We start from the raw sequence: 17135 nt of genomic DNA, 5'->3' as shown, positions 1-17135 counted from the left end.
CAAAAAGCAGCAGTTAGAATAAGACACAGAACAACTGAAAGATTTAAAAGTGGGAAAGCACCGTGACAATGTGTATATTCTCACTCTGGTTATTTAACTTCTATATAGGATACATCATTCGATATGCTGGACTGCATAATTCCCAAGATGGAATAAAGATTGCTGGGAGAAATGTCAACATCCACAGATATGAAGATGACACTGCCCTAATAGCAGAAAGCAAGACAGAACTAAAGAGCCTCTTGATGAGGAGAGGAGATGCAAAAACTGGCTTAAAACACAACATTAAAAAACTATTCACAAAAATATACTCAACATTCATGGCATCCTGTCACACCCCTTCATGGCTTATGGATGAGGGAGAAGTGAAAACAGTGGCAGATCTTATTTTCTTGGGCCCCGAAACCACTATGGACCTTGACTGCAGCCACAAAATTAAAAGACACTTGCTGCTTGTAAGGAAGAAAGGCTATGAAAAACCTGCACAGTGTATTAAAAAAAAGATACTCACTTTTTCCAGTAACCAGGTAGAGATGTGCAATCTGGACAATAAAAAAGGGGGAATGGCAAAAAATTGAGCTTTTGAACTGTGGTGCTTGAGAAGATTCTTGAGAGTCCCTTATACAACAAGGAGATCAAACCAGTCAATCTGAAAGGAAGTCAACCTCTAACCCCTGCTGTTTTAGCTGAGCCATCTACTGAGGGCCTCAAGGTGGAAAGAATGGATGTTTCCACTGCAAAAGTGCCTAACCATGGCAGCTCCAAGCAAATAGTTTGTAGCTCCACACCTGGAGGAAGCTCAGAAAGGCTGTAGTCAATGTGTACCCTGGGTCCCCCAATACATGTGTTGCATTCTCCCCAGCATTGGAGGCCAAGCAAGGGGCATTCTGGGCCCTGGAGGAAGGGGATGGCTCAGGGATCCACTGGGGCCACCACTAACCAAGTAGGACTGGAAAGGACAGAGCAGGCATATGTGGCAGAGTGCTGGTGACAGGGGTGTGGCAACAAGAGGGAACCAGCTCTGCATGAATTACCTCACCCAAAATCCCCTGGAGGAGAAGCCCAGTGATAAGATCATCTGAGATGGGATGAAGAGAGTCTATTTCATTACCCCTTATAATTCCTCTGAATGAGGAGGTGGTGGAGTAGGTGGGTCATCACAAACTCTTCCATGCCCTAGACCATCTGCCAGTCGCTATCCTTTGGGCTGCTTCTCCCCAGCTTCAGTCATGTAGTTCGGGAGGAAATTGACAATCATGTGTGCTGCTGGGTCAGGGCCAAAAACCATGTAAAGCCAGTGATAAGTCCTCATGTCCCTGCCAGAATGCCTAATCTGGGGCTGTACATGTGGTCTGAGGTGGGTCATTCAGAGAACACCCTTGAACTCTGATGTCTGCAATCTTCTTTCCTTACTAGGTGATGTCTTCGGGATTTAAAACCCTAGGGCAGGTAGCTTGGACTCCCTCACTAGGTGTAGAAGCCTTAAGGAAGAAAGTTGCCAGGCTAAGACCATCAAAGAAGTGTGAAGGGAAAGAGCAAGAGTGAGAGAGAATTGATGACTTCTCATTTCTTGGGTCCAGTCACTGAAATCTTTGTATTTGCTCTGATTCTTGTGTCCTGGATTCCCAGAATCATTTAAATGAGTCTCCCTTTTCCTTGAAGCCAGTTGGAGTAGGGCTCCTCTCAATTTTGATTCAGACTTGGTTCTAGAACCTCCTGATCATTGTATACCTGCCAGACACAAACAGACACACCAATTTGTTTCAGCACCATTAAGAGTGAAACCCTTTATTCTTTACTGAGAATAGGGTGTGCAGACCACCAAATACAGTTCACCCACATCCTGGGAAGGAGGCTCAAAGGGTGAGTGAGTGTATGTTAGGAGAGGCCTTACTGATTCCTGAACCACTCCCAGCATTTACACTGCCCGTGCCAGGCCAATCCTGTCATTTCCTCGATCAAAGACTGAGAAATACAGCCTCAGGAAGACGTCACCCAGGATCCAGGTCTCTCTAGATGTCCTCACTGTGTTCTCTTTAAAGGTTGTATAGCAGTGGCTTCTAGAATCCTGGGGGAGTCAGAGACACACTCCAGTCAGCATGAGCCCTTACCGGCGCCTCCCCCCAATACCCAGAACCAGCACAATTTGTTTTATTTCCCTCTTTTGGTAAGTATCAAGGGGTTTTCTCAGCATCAGAGGATATGAGAGTTCAACCAAAACCAAAGAGGACCAATACATGAGGTTGCCATGAGGAAGGGTGTGGTGAGTGGAGGACTGGGAGTTGGGGAAACACAGGAATGAAAAACAACAAAGTCCTACTGTAGAGCGTAAGGAACTATATTCACTATTCAGTATAAACCACATGAAAAAGAATAAGAAAAAAATATTTTTATGTGTATAGCACACTTTTTATCTGTATCACATTGCAATGTAGCAGAATTTAATGCAAAACTGAATATCAGCCATACTTCAATATAATTTTTTAGAAAAGAACAAGTGTGTCCATAGTTCTCCTCACTCCCTGTTTCCTTCCTTATGACTCCTGCTCCTTGTTTTCTCTGTAGAGAATACAGGTTCTCCTCCTGCGTGCCCACAATCCATACTTTATTAAAAAAAAAAAAAAAAACTTTTTTTTATATTGGAGTATAGCTGATTAACAATGTTCTGAGTTTCAAGTGGACAGTAAAGGGACTCAGCCATATGTATCTGTACATCCTGGTCCCAAAGATACCCCTCCCACCCAGGCTGTCATATAACTGAGGGGAGTTCCCTGTGCTACACAGTAACTCGTTGTTGGTTATCCATCTTAAATAGAGCAGTGCCCACAACACGTCCCTGAAGACTTAACTCAGGAACTCTACAAAGCCTCCTTTGGTCCGCACTCAGCCTCCTTGGCCACTCCAGGCTTGGTTGGGTAATGTACTCTGGTTCCCCTTCCCCACTGTAAGCCCCTTAGTAAGTCCCTTAGTAATCACCCTTAGTAAGTCCCCAGTGCCCCAGTGCAGACCACCTTGAGATGCTATTTACATGGAATGCAGTGCAGTTTTGCCTGGAACCAAGCAAACCTGCATATGGCTCAATGAGTTTGTGGTTTAGAATTCCTGAAATTCCCTTTCTTCCTCAAAGCCTTCTTTGAGCCCATCAGCCTGCTCTGAACTCCCGCAGGGAGCTGACATGAAGCCTCCAGCCTGTGCTGGGGCTGAGCAGTCACTGTGCATCCTTTATTCACCTTAGTATCCAACCTCCCCACAGAGGGTCGAGTATCCCAACTCACAAAGGAGGCACCTGGCCAGAGCAAGGGGAAGATGCAGCCGAGTACTAAGCTGACCATGTAATTTATCAGCCAAACCAGAAAAAAAACTTGAGAAGGGAAGGCAGACTGTTAACTTATGCTGGGACATCACACTGGGAATGCCCCCAGCCATTCTCCTTGTAACATGGCCTATTTCAGGGACCGCTAGAGCTGACTTCCATGTTCATACAGCTAAGGGTTCAGATTGAATTGAAGCTCTTTGAGGACTGAGGACCTTAGTGTCCCCCTCTCCTTGTGACTCCCACCATGCCAGCATGGTGTGGAGTCTCCATATTTATTTCAGGAAGATCAGTGTCCCAGACGGCCCTTGAATCTCAAATGGTTGGTTTTCTGGCAGTCACTGACCCAGCCACAGGGCTCATCAACCTCTGCAATGGTGTGAGATGGCCAGTAGAGGGCGACCTCCTCCCAACAGCAGCCCGTGGGTTGCTGCAAGCCCCAATTTGAGAACACCCCTCAGTATTGTCCCCTCACCTTGAGGATGTAGGCTCGTGCTGGCACCGGGTAGTTGATGCCATTGATGGTGAAGATAATAGAGGGCAGGGTATTGACCACAGAACATGAAACGTAGTGCTGTTAGAGAGAGAGGGAGAGAGGTTGGCCCTGGAGATCCTTGTTGTGTGTGGAGACTGGGAGTGAACCTGAGGCATGACCCTTCACCTTGGAACCCCGTGGTGTGGCGCCGATCAGCTTCTGTATATTATTGACCAGTCTTCTTGGGCCTTTGATCAGTGCTGTTCCAGTGTCCACAAGGGCCTCACAGCCTCCAGAACAAGCAATAATCTTTCTTTTCATGGAGATTCTGAGAGATAGTGGAAGAAAGCGGGCATCAAGGTCACTCTGAGTCTCCCCAGAGCTGTCCCCTTCCCAACTGTCTCCTAAACAGCCCTTTGTCTCTTGCCCTCGTTTCCTTTGCTCTCAACACAGCACCTTTCTTGACATCCTCGAATGCAGTACTTGAATACACCAGGATATTTTGTACCTTGACACAGGCTGGTCTTCTTTCCTAGAAGACTCCACTCCACTTTGACTAGCAAATTTCTTCTCATCTTCCAGATTCCACCTTAATTGTATTGTTTTTGGGAAGTCTTTCCCCCGTGTTTATAAGTCTCCTGTCTTGGTCACTCTCTATAGACCCTTCCTCATGTCTGCTGCTGCTGCTGCTGCTGCTAACTCACTTCAGTCATGTCTGACCCTGTGTGACCCCATAGACAGCAGCCCACCAGGCTCCACCATCCCTGGAATTTTCCAGGAAAGAGTACCAGAGTGGGTTGCCATTGCCTTCTCCTCCTCATGTCTAACATGTACCAAAGGCACAATTCACTATGTGAGTGAGTCACTTCATGTACATCTGCCTTCTTAGATGTGAGTGCAAGTTTTATTCTCCTTGCCTCCCTAAAGTGCCTGGCACACAGGGGATGCCCAATGTTTGTCTGTTCAATGACTGAATGAAGACTGAGAAAACAATAAGTAACATCCAGAGAGCTGTACCTGGTGGGGAACAAATAACGGGTAGCACAGAGTGAAGATGAAGATTCACCGGGGCAGCAGATTCTCATAGTAGGGAGAGAAAGGGGCTCCTCTGGGAGAGGGTGTCTCCCAGCAGTGCTCCTACAACCAGCTCAGACCCTGAGACCCTGACCAGGAAATATATAACTAGCCCACAGAAACTCCAAAGGACAGGTCAGCATTTGTCCTAGGGTCTCACACAGAATCCAATCAATTATGCCTCTTGTCCTCAGGTCACTCCTGTATCCCACCTTCCTGATTCTCTGTTATAGACCCCCCCACTGTGTGCCCAGGTACATGGGGTGTCTTTTTTATTAGTTGCTTTCACGTCTTAAGACTGCAGCCAACCTCTCTCCAGTGCTGGGTAGCTGCTCCCTAAGGAGACCAGTTTTCCCCATTTGTTCAGAACTTTCCCTGTTCTTAAATAGACGTTTATCTGTACTGAGAACTTCCTATGTTCAAGGTAGCCCTGGACTGTTGGTCATCTTATCATAACTCTGTTCAGGCTGCTAAAATTCTCCCTGATCGTCTGTTCACCACAATGTAGAGTCCTCTAGCCATGCTCCCCACCTCAAAGGGCAGTGGATGCAGCTCTCTCCCAGCTGCACAGACCTCTCTGTACCCTTTTAGGACCCTGATCAGAGCCATGCTCAGAAGGCCTGGGGATTATGAACCCATGGATTGTTTGTGTATCTGTGTGCTTGTGTGTTTATTTGTATGTGTGTTTGTATGTGTCTTTGTGTGTGCTTGTGTGTCTCTGACTACCTATGTTTATATGTGCCTCTGTGTATGTTTATATGTGTCTGCTTATGTGTTTCCATGTGTCTGTGTATCTGTCTGAGTCATTGTGGGTAGTATATAGTCTGTGTGACTGTGTGTCTGAGAATGCATTTGTGTGTGTCTGCCTGTGTCCATGTACAATAGTGGGAGCATCACTTGGGCTGACCCTCAGAGGAAGAGGCTTACCGGTCCATGTGTACACTCCAGCCGCCCGCTTGGATCAACGGTACCCAGTTGAGCTCTCCCTTGTAGTAGCGGTGATCCACCCCACCAAACATCACCACACTGCCCTCCCGCTTGTCTCTGTAGAGAGAAGTGAGGGGGGATCCTTGGAGGACAGTAAAAACAGCACTGTCTGAGAGCTGTGCTTGTCCACCCATCAAAGCCCTAATCAGGTCTCCACATAAAGATGCAGAAATAGTGTCTAGGAGCGATTGAGATCCAGACTGAGGTCTGTAAGTGGTTAGTGAGTGGCACAGAGGAGGTTAGAAGCTGAATCTCTTGGTTGGGCTCCACCCACTATGTCTTCTGAAGACACCCTGGGCCTCCAGGGACCTGAGTGCTCAAACACCCTCAGAGGACACGGTGCTGAAGCTTTTGGCTTTCCCCTTATCTACCTTGTCATTTTTCAGGAAAATCAAGGCCTGGGAGTTCTAAGGATGTGGGTTCAGGTCACCAAGAGTTGGCTCCACTGGCCTGTGACCTCTACTGTCCAAAGGGCCCCACACTCAGAAGGGACCCCAGCTCTGCTCTCCCTGTCTTGAAATGCCTAATGTTTCTTGAACAAGGATTCCAGAGTTTTGTGTCCCACACTTTCATTTTTCACTGGAACCTACAAATTGGGTAGCTGGTCCTGGGCTCCCAGTGAAATGCTATTGAGGAAGGAAAGATATCCACCATCCTTCTCCTTACATCCTTATCAAATACATAAGCAAATCCTAATGCTTTTTTATTATTTTATTTTATTTTTAAACTTTACATAATTGTATTAGTTTTGCCAAATATCAAAATGAATCTGCCACAGGTATACATGTGTTCCCCATCCTGAACCTAATGCTTTTTATTCAACATGCTTCCTGTTGCCTTCCATTAGCCTTCCTCCTCACTCACCCCAGGAGACCAATTTACTGATCTTGAGCCCAGGATCAGGGTGTGTTCGAATAAAACGTTATTTATAAAAGCCACTGGTGAAGCCAGATAGGGCCCTTGGGCCATAGTTATCCTGGGTTAGATTATCTCTCAGGATACTTCTTTATCAAGTGTTCTATAATTTTCATGCAACTGAAAGCATCTTACAGCTAATTTGGATAAAATGATTGTCCATCTCAGACTTACTTGCTCAAGTAGAAGGCAAAAACAGGCTCAGAAATGGCACCTTCATTCTTCAGGTTGTCAAAGATGGGGATGGCTCCAGTGAAGGACATGTTTGGATAGTTCAAGCCCAAGATGCCATCAAAAGGTATACCATCAAACCCGACTTCTGCCAGGCTTATACAGAATGGCTGGTCAGTACTTACAAGGTCCCCAATCTGTGGGAGAGAAGAGTGTTCCCACTTACAGATACGTGAAGTGGGCTATGACTGGGCTAGGGTACATTGCTATTAGATCCTCAGAAAAGAATTGAGGCTGGGCTCTGTCTTCAGGGGCACTCAGATGATTAGACCAAGTTGGGAGGGGAATTTGGGTTCCACTTGAGAGAGGCTGTGAATTTTAAAACGTCTGACCCTCTGAAAAACACCACCTGAGTGAGTCAAATTGGCCTCGTGGCTTCTGTACAGGTGTGGCAACCAAGTCAGGCCAGGACCCATTGGTGCCACCTTGTGGACAAACTGAGTGGAGAAAAAGATAGCCTTCTCTTTGGCATCACTGTGACCTAATGACAAGAATGGACTGCATTCTCTGTAATGTACTGTGGATTCTGCATCTGTCCAGGAAGACAGAAGCTGAAAACACAATCTTGCTTGCAGGGTTCTATGAAATTACTGCCTGGGGAATTCACCTTTGGGGATATATATGTGTGTATTTGTGTGAGTGTGTATAAGAGAGAAAGTGAGAGAGCAGAACTACTTAAATAATTTGGGGGAGGCAGACCATAGGTTAATTAGACTCTCAAAGGGCCTCTAGAGTGAGAACTCATTTATCAGGCCCCTTACTTCTCAGGCCTCCAGTTTCACACTATGGATACCTGAAGCCCTTGACTGCCCCCAGGGTCCCCAGATCAGTTTTATCCTGTCCCCAAACACCCCACAGCAACTTCAGTCATGAAAAGCCAGCCTAACTCCACCTTTTACCACATGTGTGCCCTCAGCAAGGCCCTTTCTGTCTGCACCTCAGTTTATGCATATGTCTCATCAGCTAATCAGAGTAACTGCTATGTGAGGTTGTTGCAGGATTAAGCCAATTATCAGCTGAAAGTGCCTGGAACAGTCTGTGAATATAAAATTGGGTGCTTTTTTCCCATTTTCTCACTCCCAGCAAAATGACTTGAACTGCTCATGGGCAGAGGAGCTGCAAGTCCACACTTCAAGTCACTCTCTGGGTTAGCTAATCTGCTCAAGTGTCACCACAGGCACTGTCTCCCCAGATGCAGGATCCTGTGGGTAAGGTGGCCAATATCTATGGGAGTTAGGCTAAGAAGGGTCCTGCATCTGTTTTGCAAGCAGGGGTCACTCCATAGCCAGTCCTGACTCAGCATTTGTTACCCGAACTGTGTCATAAACAAGAAGTCCTTTCATCCTTCCAGTACTGTACTTGATGTTGAAGACCTTTTGGGTATGCCGGAAGGTGGAAGACAGAAGATGTATGAACATAACCTTTGTAGCTGCAGACACAAGAGATGAGTGTCATCAGGTGCCAAGGGTGGAAACAGGGCAACAGGGCAAGTGAAAGATGGTCCGGGTAGGGGGTGTCTGTACTCACCACAGGCTAGACTTTGGCAAAAGACGGAGGGCACCCACAAGTCAGATGAGCCTGTGTCAAAGACAACCTGGAATTCCTGAGGGGGTGTTCCAATGGTGATGTTACCCACGTAGAGCATCTACAGTGAAAAGGAGGGAGTAGGTTAGTGCAGAACTGGCTACCCTCTATTCCCACACTACTGCCTCCCTCTGGGTGTCACATATCCCTTGAGATCACTTTCTAACCACCGTGCAGCTCACAGACTTTGGTCACAGAGATGTCTGCATTTGATATATTTTTCCTGTGCTGCATTGTATGCAGTATATTGATTCTATGACCAGGCATTGAAATGGTACCTCATGCATTGGAAGCACAGAGGCATAATCACTGGGCCTCCAGGACCACTGGACACCCAGGGAAGTCCTGGTGCCTTCATTTGAGAAGGTCTGTAGTGTCTTCAATCCCAGCCTCAGTGCCCCCTTCTCCAGAAGGTCATTCTGGATCAACCCCAGCCACTCCCTCTATGAGACCACATCCAATCAACTCCGCATAGATGACCCTTTCACTCGACATGTATATACCCTTTGCCTATCTCTCAATCTGGCATGGGCATTCTTGAAGACAAAATAAGCCCTTTGTCTAATCTAAAAACAGTAACCACACTGTTAGATCCTTATGGCCTTACACGGAATACGAGTTCCGTGCTGTGGTTCTTGCATCTGTGGAAACTGAATTCCTCTGCCGGGGGAGTCACAGTTGCTTTGTAGTTGGTTCTACCTTTTGATCAGTGATGGCTCACTCTTCATCTGTAACTGAGTGGCTCACACAGTTCCTAAGGAACAATCGCCCTCAAAGTAATGACACATCTTTGACACAGAAAGGGATGTTTACCTGCCACCTGGTAATTGCCGGGCCCAGTCACTAAGACCAACAGTTGAGGATGAGAGTACCTTCTCCTCTGGGTGGGGTCCCTGTTTTCCAGTGTGTCTGCCTCCTGCAGGAACCCCAACCCCAACATCCCACCAGGCACGTCCAGATGAGCCTCAGTGCTAGGCTAGAGCACCAGGGGGCTCTATGGAGCACCATCCCCCCAAAATACTCACATCCATGATGTTTCTCAGTGGGTGAATAGTTAGATTTGAACCACGAGAAGAAATCTGGGACAGACTGTAAGCATGTTCCTTCAGGAAATTGTTCAGTGTGTTTTTTCCACTGAGGGTTTTTCTCATGGTCTTCACTCGCCTTAGAGGTATTCTTTCACCGAGCATTTGACAAAGAAAACAAAGAGGATGCTACAATTAGCTGTCAGTGTTAAGGTATAATTGTCATTGTAATGGCCCTGTGTATTTTCTAATCATTTTTATGAGGCACATTATTATCAGAATTTTATGCATATACCATGGCAAAGAAATCAATTTGAATACAGGCTCTGTTCTGTAATCTTGAGTAAGCCATATGACTGTGTGGTGTCTCAGTTTCCCCTTCAGTAAAACGGTGGAATATAACAATACAAACCCTCCAAATAGAATATTTTGGGGATAAGTGAAGTGATGGATATAAGGTACCTCATAAATAGGAAGTCTCAACATGACAGTCATTAGCATTGCTGTTGCCATCCCACACTATCCTTCTCATAGAACCTCAGGGAAGGAGGTAAAAGGGGGACTCTTATCCTCTTTTACAAGGGAGCAATTTGAAATGCAAGAGGTTTCTGAGTTGACTGTGGTCACACTGCTTGTCAGATATAAAACAGTATATATAAAACAATGTATCTTTCTCCACTTTTAAAGAGAAGTGATGTATAGAACAGTCTTATGGACTCTGTGGGAGAGGGAGAGGGTGGGAAGATTTGGGAGAATGGCATTTAAACATGTAAAATATCATGTATGAAACGAGTTGCCAGTCCAGGTTCGACGCACGATACTGGATGCTTGGGGCTAGTGCACTGGGACGACCCAGAGGGATGGAATGGGGAGGGAGGAGGGAGGAGGGTTCAGGATGGGGAACACATGTATACCTGTGGCAGATTCATTTTGATATTTGGCAAATCTAATACAGTTATGTTAAGTTTAAAAATAAAATAAAATTAAAAAAAAAAAAAAAGAGAAGTGAGAGTTGAAAAAAGAATCCAAGATATAGGGAACAAGTAAGAGAAATTCAGAGGCTTGAGAAGGAAGGATGTGTCAAATGAAAAATTAAAAGAAAACAACACAGAGAGAAATACACTCCCAGTAACTTCTAAAGAGATGGAGAGATAAATGACAGTGATACAGAGATGTAGACATAGACATATACACACTTAAGTAGACAGGAAAAAAAGAGGACATGTTGAATAAAATGTAGAAAAGTGCTATTCCACAGGACCACATCGACATCTGCATAGACTGTGCACTGAACAGTTGCAAGGAGTTGCATTTTCAATAGGTCATGACATGACTGGACCCCAAGAATTGTGCAACCATGCAAATCTACATAAGACCTTGGCATCTACAGCTCCTAGAGCAAGTTACTTATCAATAATAAAGATTTGAACTTTAAGACTCTTAGGGAAAGATTCCGTCCCCTTCTAAACCTGATGGGTGGAATAATCAGATGAAAAGAAAAATCCGAGAAAGGAACATGATGTGGCTTACAGACCCCATACTTACTCGATTATGCACTCTGAGAAGGCCACCAGCCAGAGGAGCACAAGCCACTTCATGCTTCTTTCCTGGCTCCAGGTACTCAGGGAAGTTTTGGTTCTTAGCATGTAGTGGTGACCAGGAGCCCCTAGTTATATATTCTCTGACCTACCCTAGTTTTCCCCTGTAGGCCACTAAAAGATCTGAAAAAAACACAAAGGTCTCGATAAAATCTTTACCTTCATCAGTGTCCTTCGCAAGTGGCCTTTGAAGCTTCTCAGAATACAGAGAATTGAACTGTAATCTCTTCCTTGAAGCTTGGATGGAAAATCAGACTGATCTGCATGGACATCTAAGAAGACAGAGAACCTTGCCTACTTGGAGGAAAAAACGGGTAAGAACATCATGAAAATGGATACTAGGGGTCATGCTTGACATTCATGGTTTCATGCCATCTTTCTAGTCACTTCATGAGATATGCATTCCTATCTTCGTTGGAGATGAGATTGCTAGGAGGATAAGTTGTCAAATGGCAAAGTGAAGACTTCAGGGGCAGCCCAGGGACATACAACTGGCTTTAGGTAGTGGGTCTATTGGCAGACAACAGGGTCACCTATGATGCCAGTCTGCATCAAAGAATTAGGACAGAGTAGTACTTCAATTTCATGGTTTCAGTATTGGAAGAAATGTCATATACATCCACAAGATGTTTTACATCATCCAGCAAACATACAAGGAAGAACTCTGTGCTAGGTTCTGGGTTAAAGGCTTCGAAGTCGAAGTTGATCAAGACAAAAGTAGTGTTTATCTTAAGAGAGCTAGCAGTCTAGTTCTCACAAGCTCATGGCTCCTGGAGGCAGGAAATATGATAGTAGGACTAGGTGGCCATGTTGGACCCTCGGCAGCACAGGCCTTACCACTGGGAGCAACCTTTCCTCCACTTCACCCATGCTGGAAAGCAAGCCAGTTGCCTATGTTTTCAGGAGAATCAGAAGTTTGGATATTTATGTACCAACTATTGATTTTAATGTTAGCAACTAATTTTTTTTCCCAAAAAAAAAAAAAAAACAGTCAGAACTAAATCTCCACAGCGATGTGCTGGAATCAGCCTTCAGTCTCTGTAGGTTTTTGTTTCTGGCCTAGAGTTGAGAGTTCAGTAGGGACAGAGAGGAATTTAATTCATGTTGGTTGATTTAAAAAGAGACTGAATGCATACTAAACATTCTGACTCATTGGAAAAGACCCTGATATTCAGAAAGATTGAAGGCAGGAGAAGAAGTGGAAGACAGAGAATGAGATGGTTGGATGGCATCAACAATTCAATGGAAATGAGCTTCAGCAAGCTACGGGAGTTGGTGATGGATAGGGAAGCCTGGCATGCTGCAATCTATGGCATTGCAAAGAGATGGACACAACTGAAGGACTGAAGTGAACTGAACAAATTGAGAACAAGACTAATAAATCTATTTTCATCAACTTGTTGTTGACTAGCTACCTATAACAACACATTACTTAATTGGCTTTATAATTCAGACTTTTGACTCTACATTCAGAGTGGAATATCTTCTAAGGAAAAACAAAAAATGCATCCCATCAAAAACAAAACCAAAGAAAACCAAAAGGCAAAAAGGAAAGAAATGTGACACTATATTCAACAATTTCAGCTCAGTTCAGTTGCTCAGTCATGTCCAACTCTTTATGAGCCCATATATGGCAGCACGCAAGGCCTCCCTGTCCATCACGAACTACTGGAGTCCACACATACTCATGTCCATTGAGTTGGTGATGCCATCCAACCATCTCATCCTCCGTCATCCCCTTCTCCTCCTGCCCTCAATCTTTCCCAACATCAGGGTCTTTTCAAATGAGTCAGCTCTTCACATCAGGTGGCCAAAATATTGGAGTTTCAGCTTAAGCATCAGTCCTTCCAGTGAACATTCAGCACTGATTTCCTTTAGGATGGACTTATTGGATCTCCTTGCAGTACAAGGGATGCTCAAGAGTCTTCTCCAACACCACAGTTCAAAAGCATCAGTTCTTCGGGGCTCAGCTTTCTTTATAGCCTAACTCTCACATCTATACATGACCACTGGAAAAACCATAGCCTTGACTACATGGACGTTTGTTGACATAGTAATGTCTCTGCTTTTCAGTATGATTTCTAGGTTGGCTACCACTTTCCTTCCAAGGTGTAAATGTGCCTTAATTTCATGGCTGCAATCAACATCTGCAGTGATTTTTGAGCCCAGAAAAATGAAGTCAACCACCGTTTCCCCATCTATTGGCCATAAAGTGATGGGATTGGATGCCATGATCTTCGTTTTCTAAATGTTGAGCTTTAAGCCAACTTTTTCACTCTCCCTTCCACCTTTATCAAGAGGTTCTTTAGTTCTTCTTCACTTTCTGCCATAAAGGCGGTGTCATCTGCATATCTGAGGTTATTGAAATTTCTCCCGACAATCTTGATTCCAACCTGTGCTTCCTCCAGCACAGTGTTTTCATGATGTACTCTGCATATGACTTAAATAAACAGGGTGACAATATACAGCCATGACATACTCGTTTCCTATTTGGAACCAGTCTGTTGTTAAATGTCCAGTTCTAATTGTTGATACCTGGTCTGCATACAGGTTTCTCAAGAGGGAGATCTGTTGGTCTGGTATTCCCATCCCTTTCAGAAATTTCCACATTTTATTGTGATCCACACAGTCAAAGGCTTTGGCATAGTCAGTAAAGCAGAAGAAGGTGATTTTCTGGAATTCTCTTGCTGTTTTGATAATCCATCGGATGTTGTCAATATGATGTCTGGTTCCTCTGACTTTTCTAAAACCAGCTTGATCATCTGGAAGTTCATGGTTCACATACTGTTGAAGCCTGGCTTGGAGAATTTTAAGCATTATTTACTTTTAAGCATTATTTACTAGCATGTGAAATGAGTGCAACTGTGCTGTAGTTTGAGCATTCTTTGGTACTACCTTTCTTTGGGATCAGAATGAAAACTGACCTTTTCCAGTCCTGCGGCCACTGCTGAGTTTCCAAATTTACTGGCATAGTGAGTACAGAACTTTCACAGCATCATCTTTCAGGAGTTGAAATAGCTCAACTGGAATTCCATCACCTCCACTAGCTTTGTTCATAATCATGCTTCCTATGGCCCATTTGACTTCACATTCCAGGATGTCTGGCTCTAGGTGAGTGATCACACCATCGTGATTATCTGGGTTGTGAAGATCTGTTTTGTACAGTTCTTCTGTGTATTCTTTCCAGCTCTTCTTAATATCTTCTCCTTCTGTTAAGTCCATACCATTTCTGTCCTTTATTGAGCCCATCTTTGCATGGAATATTCCCTTGGTATCTCTAATTTTCTAGAAGAGATCTTTAGTCTTTCCCATCCTATTGTTTTCCTCTATTTCTTTGCATTGATTGCTGAGGAAGGCTTTCTTATCTCTCCTTGCTTTTCGTGGGAACTCTGCATTCAAATTGGTATATCTTTGCTTTTCTCCTTTTCTTTTTTCTTCCCTTATTTTCACAGCTATCTGTAAGGCCTCCTCAGACAGCCATTTTGTTATTTTGCATTTCTTTTTCTGGGGATGGTCTTGATTCCTGTCTCCTGTACAATGTCATGAACCTCTGTCCATAGTTCATCAGGCACTCTGTCTATTAGATCTAGTCCCTTAAATCTATTTCTCACTTCCTCTGTATAGTCATAAGGGATTTGATTTAGGTCATACCTGAATGGTTTAGTGCTTTTCTCCACTTTCTTCACTTTCAGTCTGAATTTGGCAATAAGGTGTTCATGTTCTGAGCCACCGTCAGCTCCCAGTCTTGTTTTGCTGACTGTATAGAGCTTCTCCATCTTTGGCTGCAAAGAATATAATCAATCTGATTTTCGTGTCGACCATCTGGTGATGTCCATGTGTAGAGTCTTCTCTTGTGTTGTTGGAAGAGGGTGTTTGCTATGACCAGTACATTCTCTTTGCAGAACTCTATTAGCCTTTGCCCTGCTTCATTCTGTACTCCAAGGCCAAATTTTTGTCTTACTCCTTGTGTTTCTTGACTCCTACTTTTGCATTCCAGTCTCCTATAATGAAAATGACATCTTTTAGGAGTTTTAGTTCTAGAAGGTATTTTAGGTCTTCATAGAACTGTTCAACTTCAGCTTCTTCAGCATGACTGATAAGGGCATAGACTTGGATTACCATCACATTGAATGGTTTGCCTTGGAAATGAACAGAGATCATACTGTCATTTTTGAGATTGCATCCAAGTACTGTATTTGAGATTCTTTTGTTAACTATGATATCTACTCCATTTCTTCTAAGGGATTCCTGCCCACAGTAGTAGATATAATGGTCATCTGAGTTAAATTCACTGATTCCAGTCCGTCTTAGTTCTCGCATTCCTCGAATGTCTATGTTCACTCTTGTCATCTCCTGTTTGACTACTTCTAATTTGCCTTGTAGAGAGCAATATTGCATAGGAACCTGGATTGTAAGGTCCATGAATCAAGGCAAATTGGGAGCCACTAGGGAATCCCAATTTGCCCTGATTCATGGACCTTACAATCAGGTTCCTATGCAATATTGCTCTCTACAGCATTGAATCTTCCTTCTATCACCAGTCCCACCCTCAACTGGGTGTTGTCTTTGCTTTGGCTCCATCCCTTCATTCTTTCTGGAGTTATTTCTCCACTGATCTCCAGTAGCATATTGGGCACCTACTGATCTGGGGAGTTCATCTTTCAGTGTTCTATCTTTTTGCCTTATCATACTGTTCATGGGGTTCTCAAGGCAAGAATATTGAAGTGGTTTGCCATTCCCTTCTCCAGTGGACCACATTCACTCCACCATGACCCATCCGTCTTGGGTGGCCCCACAGGGCATGGCTTAGTTTCATTGAGTTAGACAAGGCTATGATCCGTGTGACAGATTGGCTTGTTGTCTGTGATTGTGGTTTCAGTCTGTCTGCCCTCTGATTCCCTCTCTCAGTGCCTACCCTCTTATTTGGTTTTCTCTTACCTTGGACGTGGGGTATCTCTTCACGGCTGCTCCTGCAAAGTGTAGCCGCTGCTCCATACCTTGGATGTAGGGTAGCTCCTCTCCTACCTACCTCTATAGGTAGGCTCTGATTTGGGCATGGGGTAGTTCCTCTTCACTGGGCTTCTGCACTGCCATTGCAGCTGCTATGCATCTGCACCGCCATCAGAGCTGAGGCGAGCAATATTTCAACAACTTATTGTTCCCCATATAGTTTCTGTTATTGTGACTTAGTCATATGTATGTTAAACAAGTAAAAGCAAGACAATAATTAAAACTAATGTTCTGATGTAAGACTTTCAGTGATAGAAAAAGAGGTTCACACATAACATAAAGAAGTTTAATTCAAACCGTGCTGTCTTAAATCTTGAACTGAAAGCATAAGTTTGCACCAACTAATTATATTCCTTTTTATTTAATTTTTAAGGAAAATGTGTACTTCCTACTCTGACCACTATAAAGCCTAGAAGCAATGGCAATTTTATAACAGTGACTACTCTGAGGTCTAACATGTAGCTTCTAAATATATTTCCCATCAGACAATGCATGGATTCTTAAAGAGATGGCTGATTTCAGGACTAGGTAAATGAATGCAAAAAATAATATTGGGAATCGTGAAGGACCAGAAAGCTAAGGCACTTCAAAGCCCAAAGGGGACTGGACAGAAAGTTGAGGAATCCAAATGAAAAGGCCAAACATCTACCAGTTTGTTGGGCAGAATGATGTTTCTGCTTCTCAACACACTGTTTGTCATAGCTTTTCTGCCAAGAAGCAATCACCTTCTGATTTCATGGCTGCAGGCACCCTCCACAGTGGTTTTAGAGGCTAAGATGAAGAAATCTGTCACTGCTTCCACCTTTTCTCCTTCTATTTGCCATGAAGGATGGGACTGGACCCCATGATTTTAGTTTATTTAATATTTAATTTTAAGCTGGCCGAATATGTCCAAATGTTAATAGGCAACATCTTATTTGTCA

The 17135-nt window shown here is 44.1% G+C and overlaps 1 protein-coding gene across 1 annotated transcript; it reads right to left on the bottom strand.

Moving 5' to 3' along the window:
- Nucleotides 1–1865: 1865 nt before the first annotated feature.
- On the bottom strand, nt 1866–11250 carry LOC129653628 (pregnancy-associated glycoprotein 1-like). The gene is made up of 9 exons (XM_055583371.1): nt 11150–11250; nt 9605–9755; nt 8523–8640; nt 8306–8424; nt 6939–7132; nt 5790–5906; nt 3975–4116; nt 3789–3887; nt 1866–2068 (listed from the first exon to the last, which is right to left on the bottom strand). The coding sequence occupies exons 1-9, from the start codon at nt 11248–11250 to the stop codon at nt 1919–1921; spliced, it is 1191 nt and encodes a 396-aa protein (XP_055439346.1). The 3' UTR covers nt 1866–1918.
- Between the last annotated feature and the right edge of the window lie 5885 nt (nt 11251–17135).

The sequence above is a fragment of the Bubalus kerabau genome, chromosome 5 (genome assembly GCF_029407905.1).
Source record: "Bubalus kerabau isolate K-KA32 ecotype Philippines breed swamp buffalo chromosome 5, PCC_UOA_SB_1v2, whole genome shotgun sequence".
NCBI lineage: Eukaryota > Metazoa > Chordata > Mammalia > Artiodactyla > Bovidae > Bubalus > Bubalus kerabau.
Note: the sequence above shows the minus strand (reverse complement) of the source record. Positions and strands in the feature narration are given on the sequence as shown.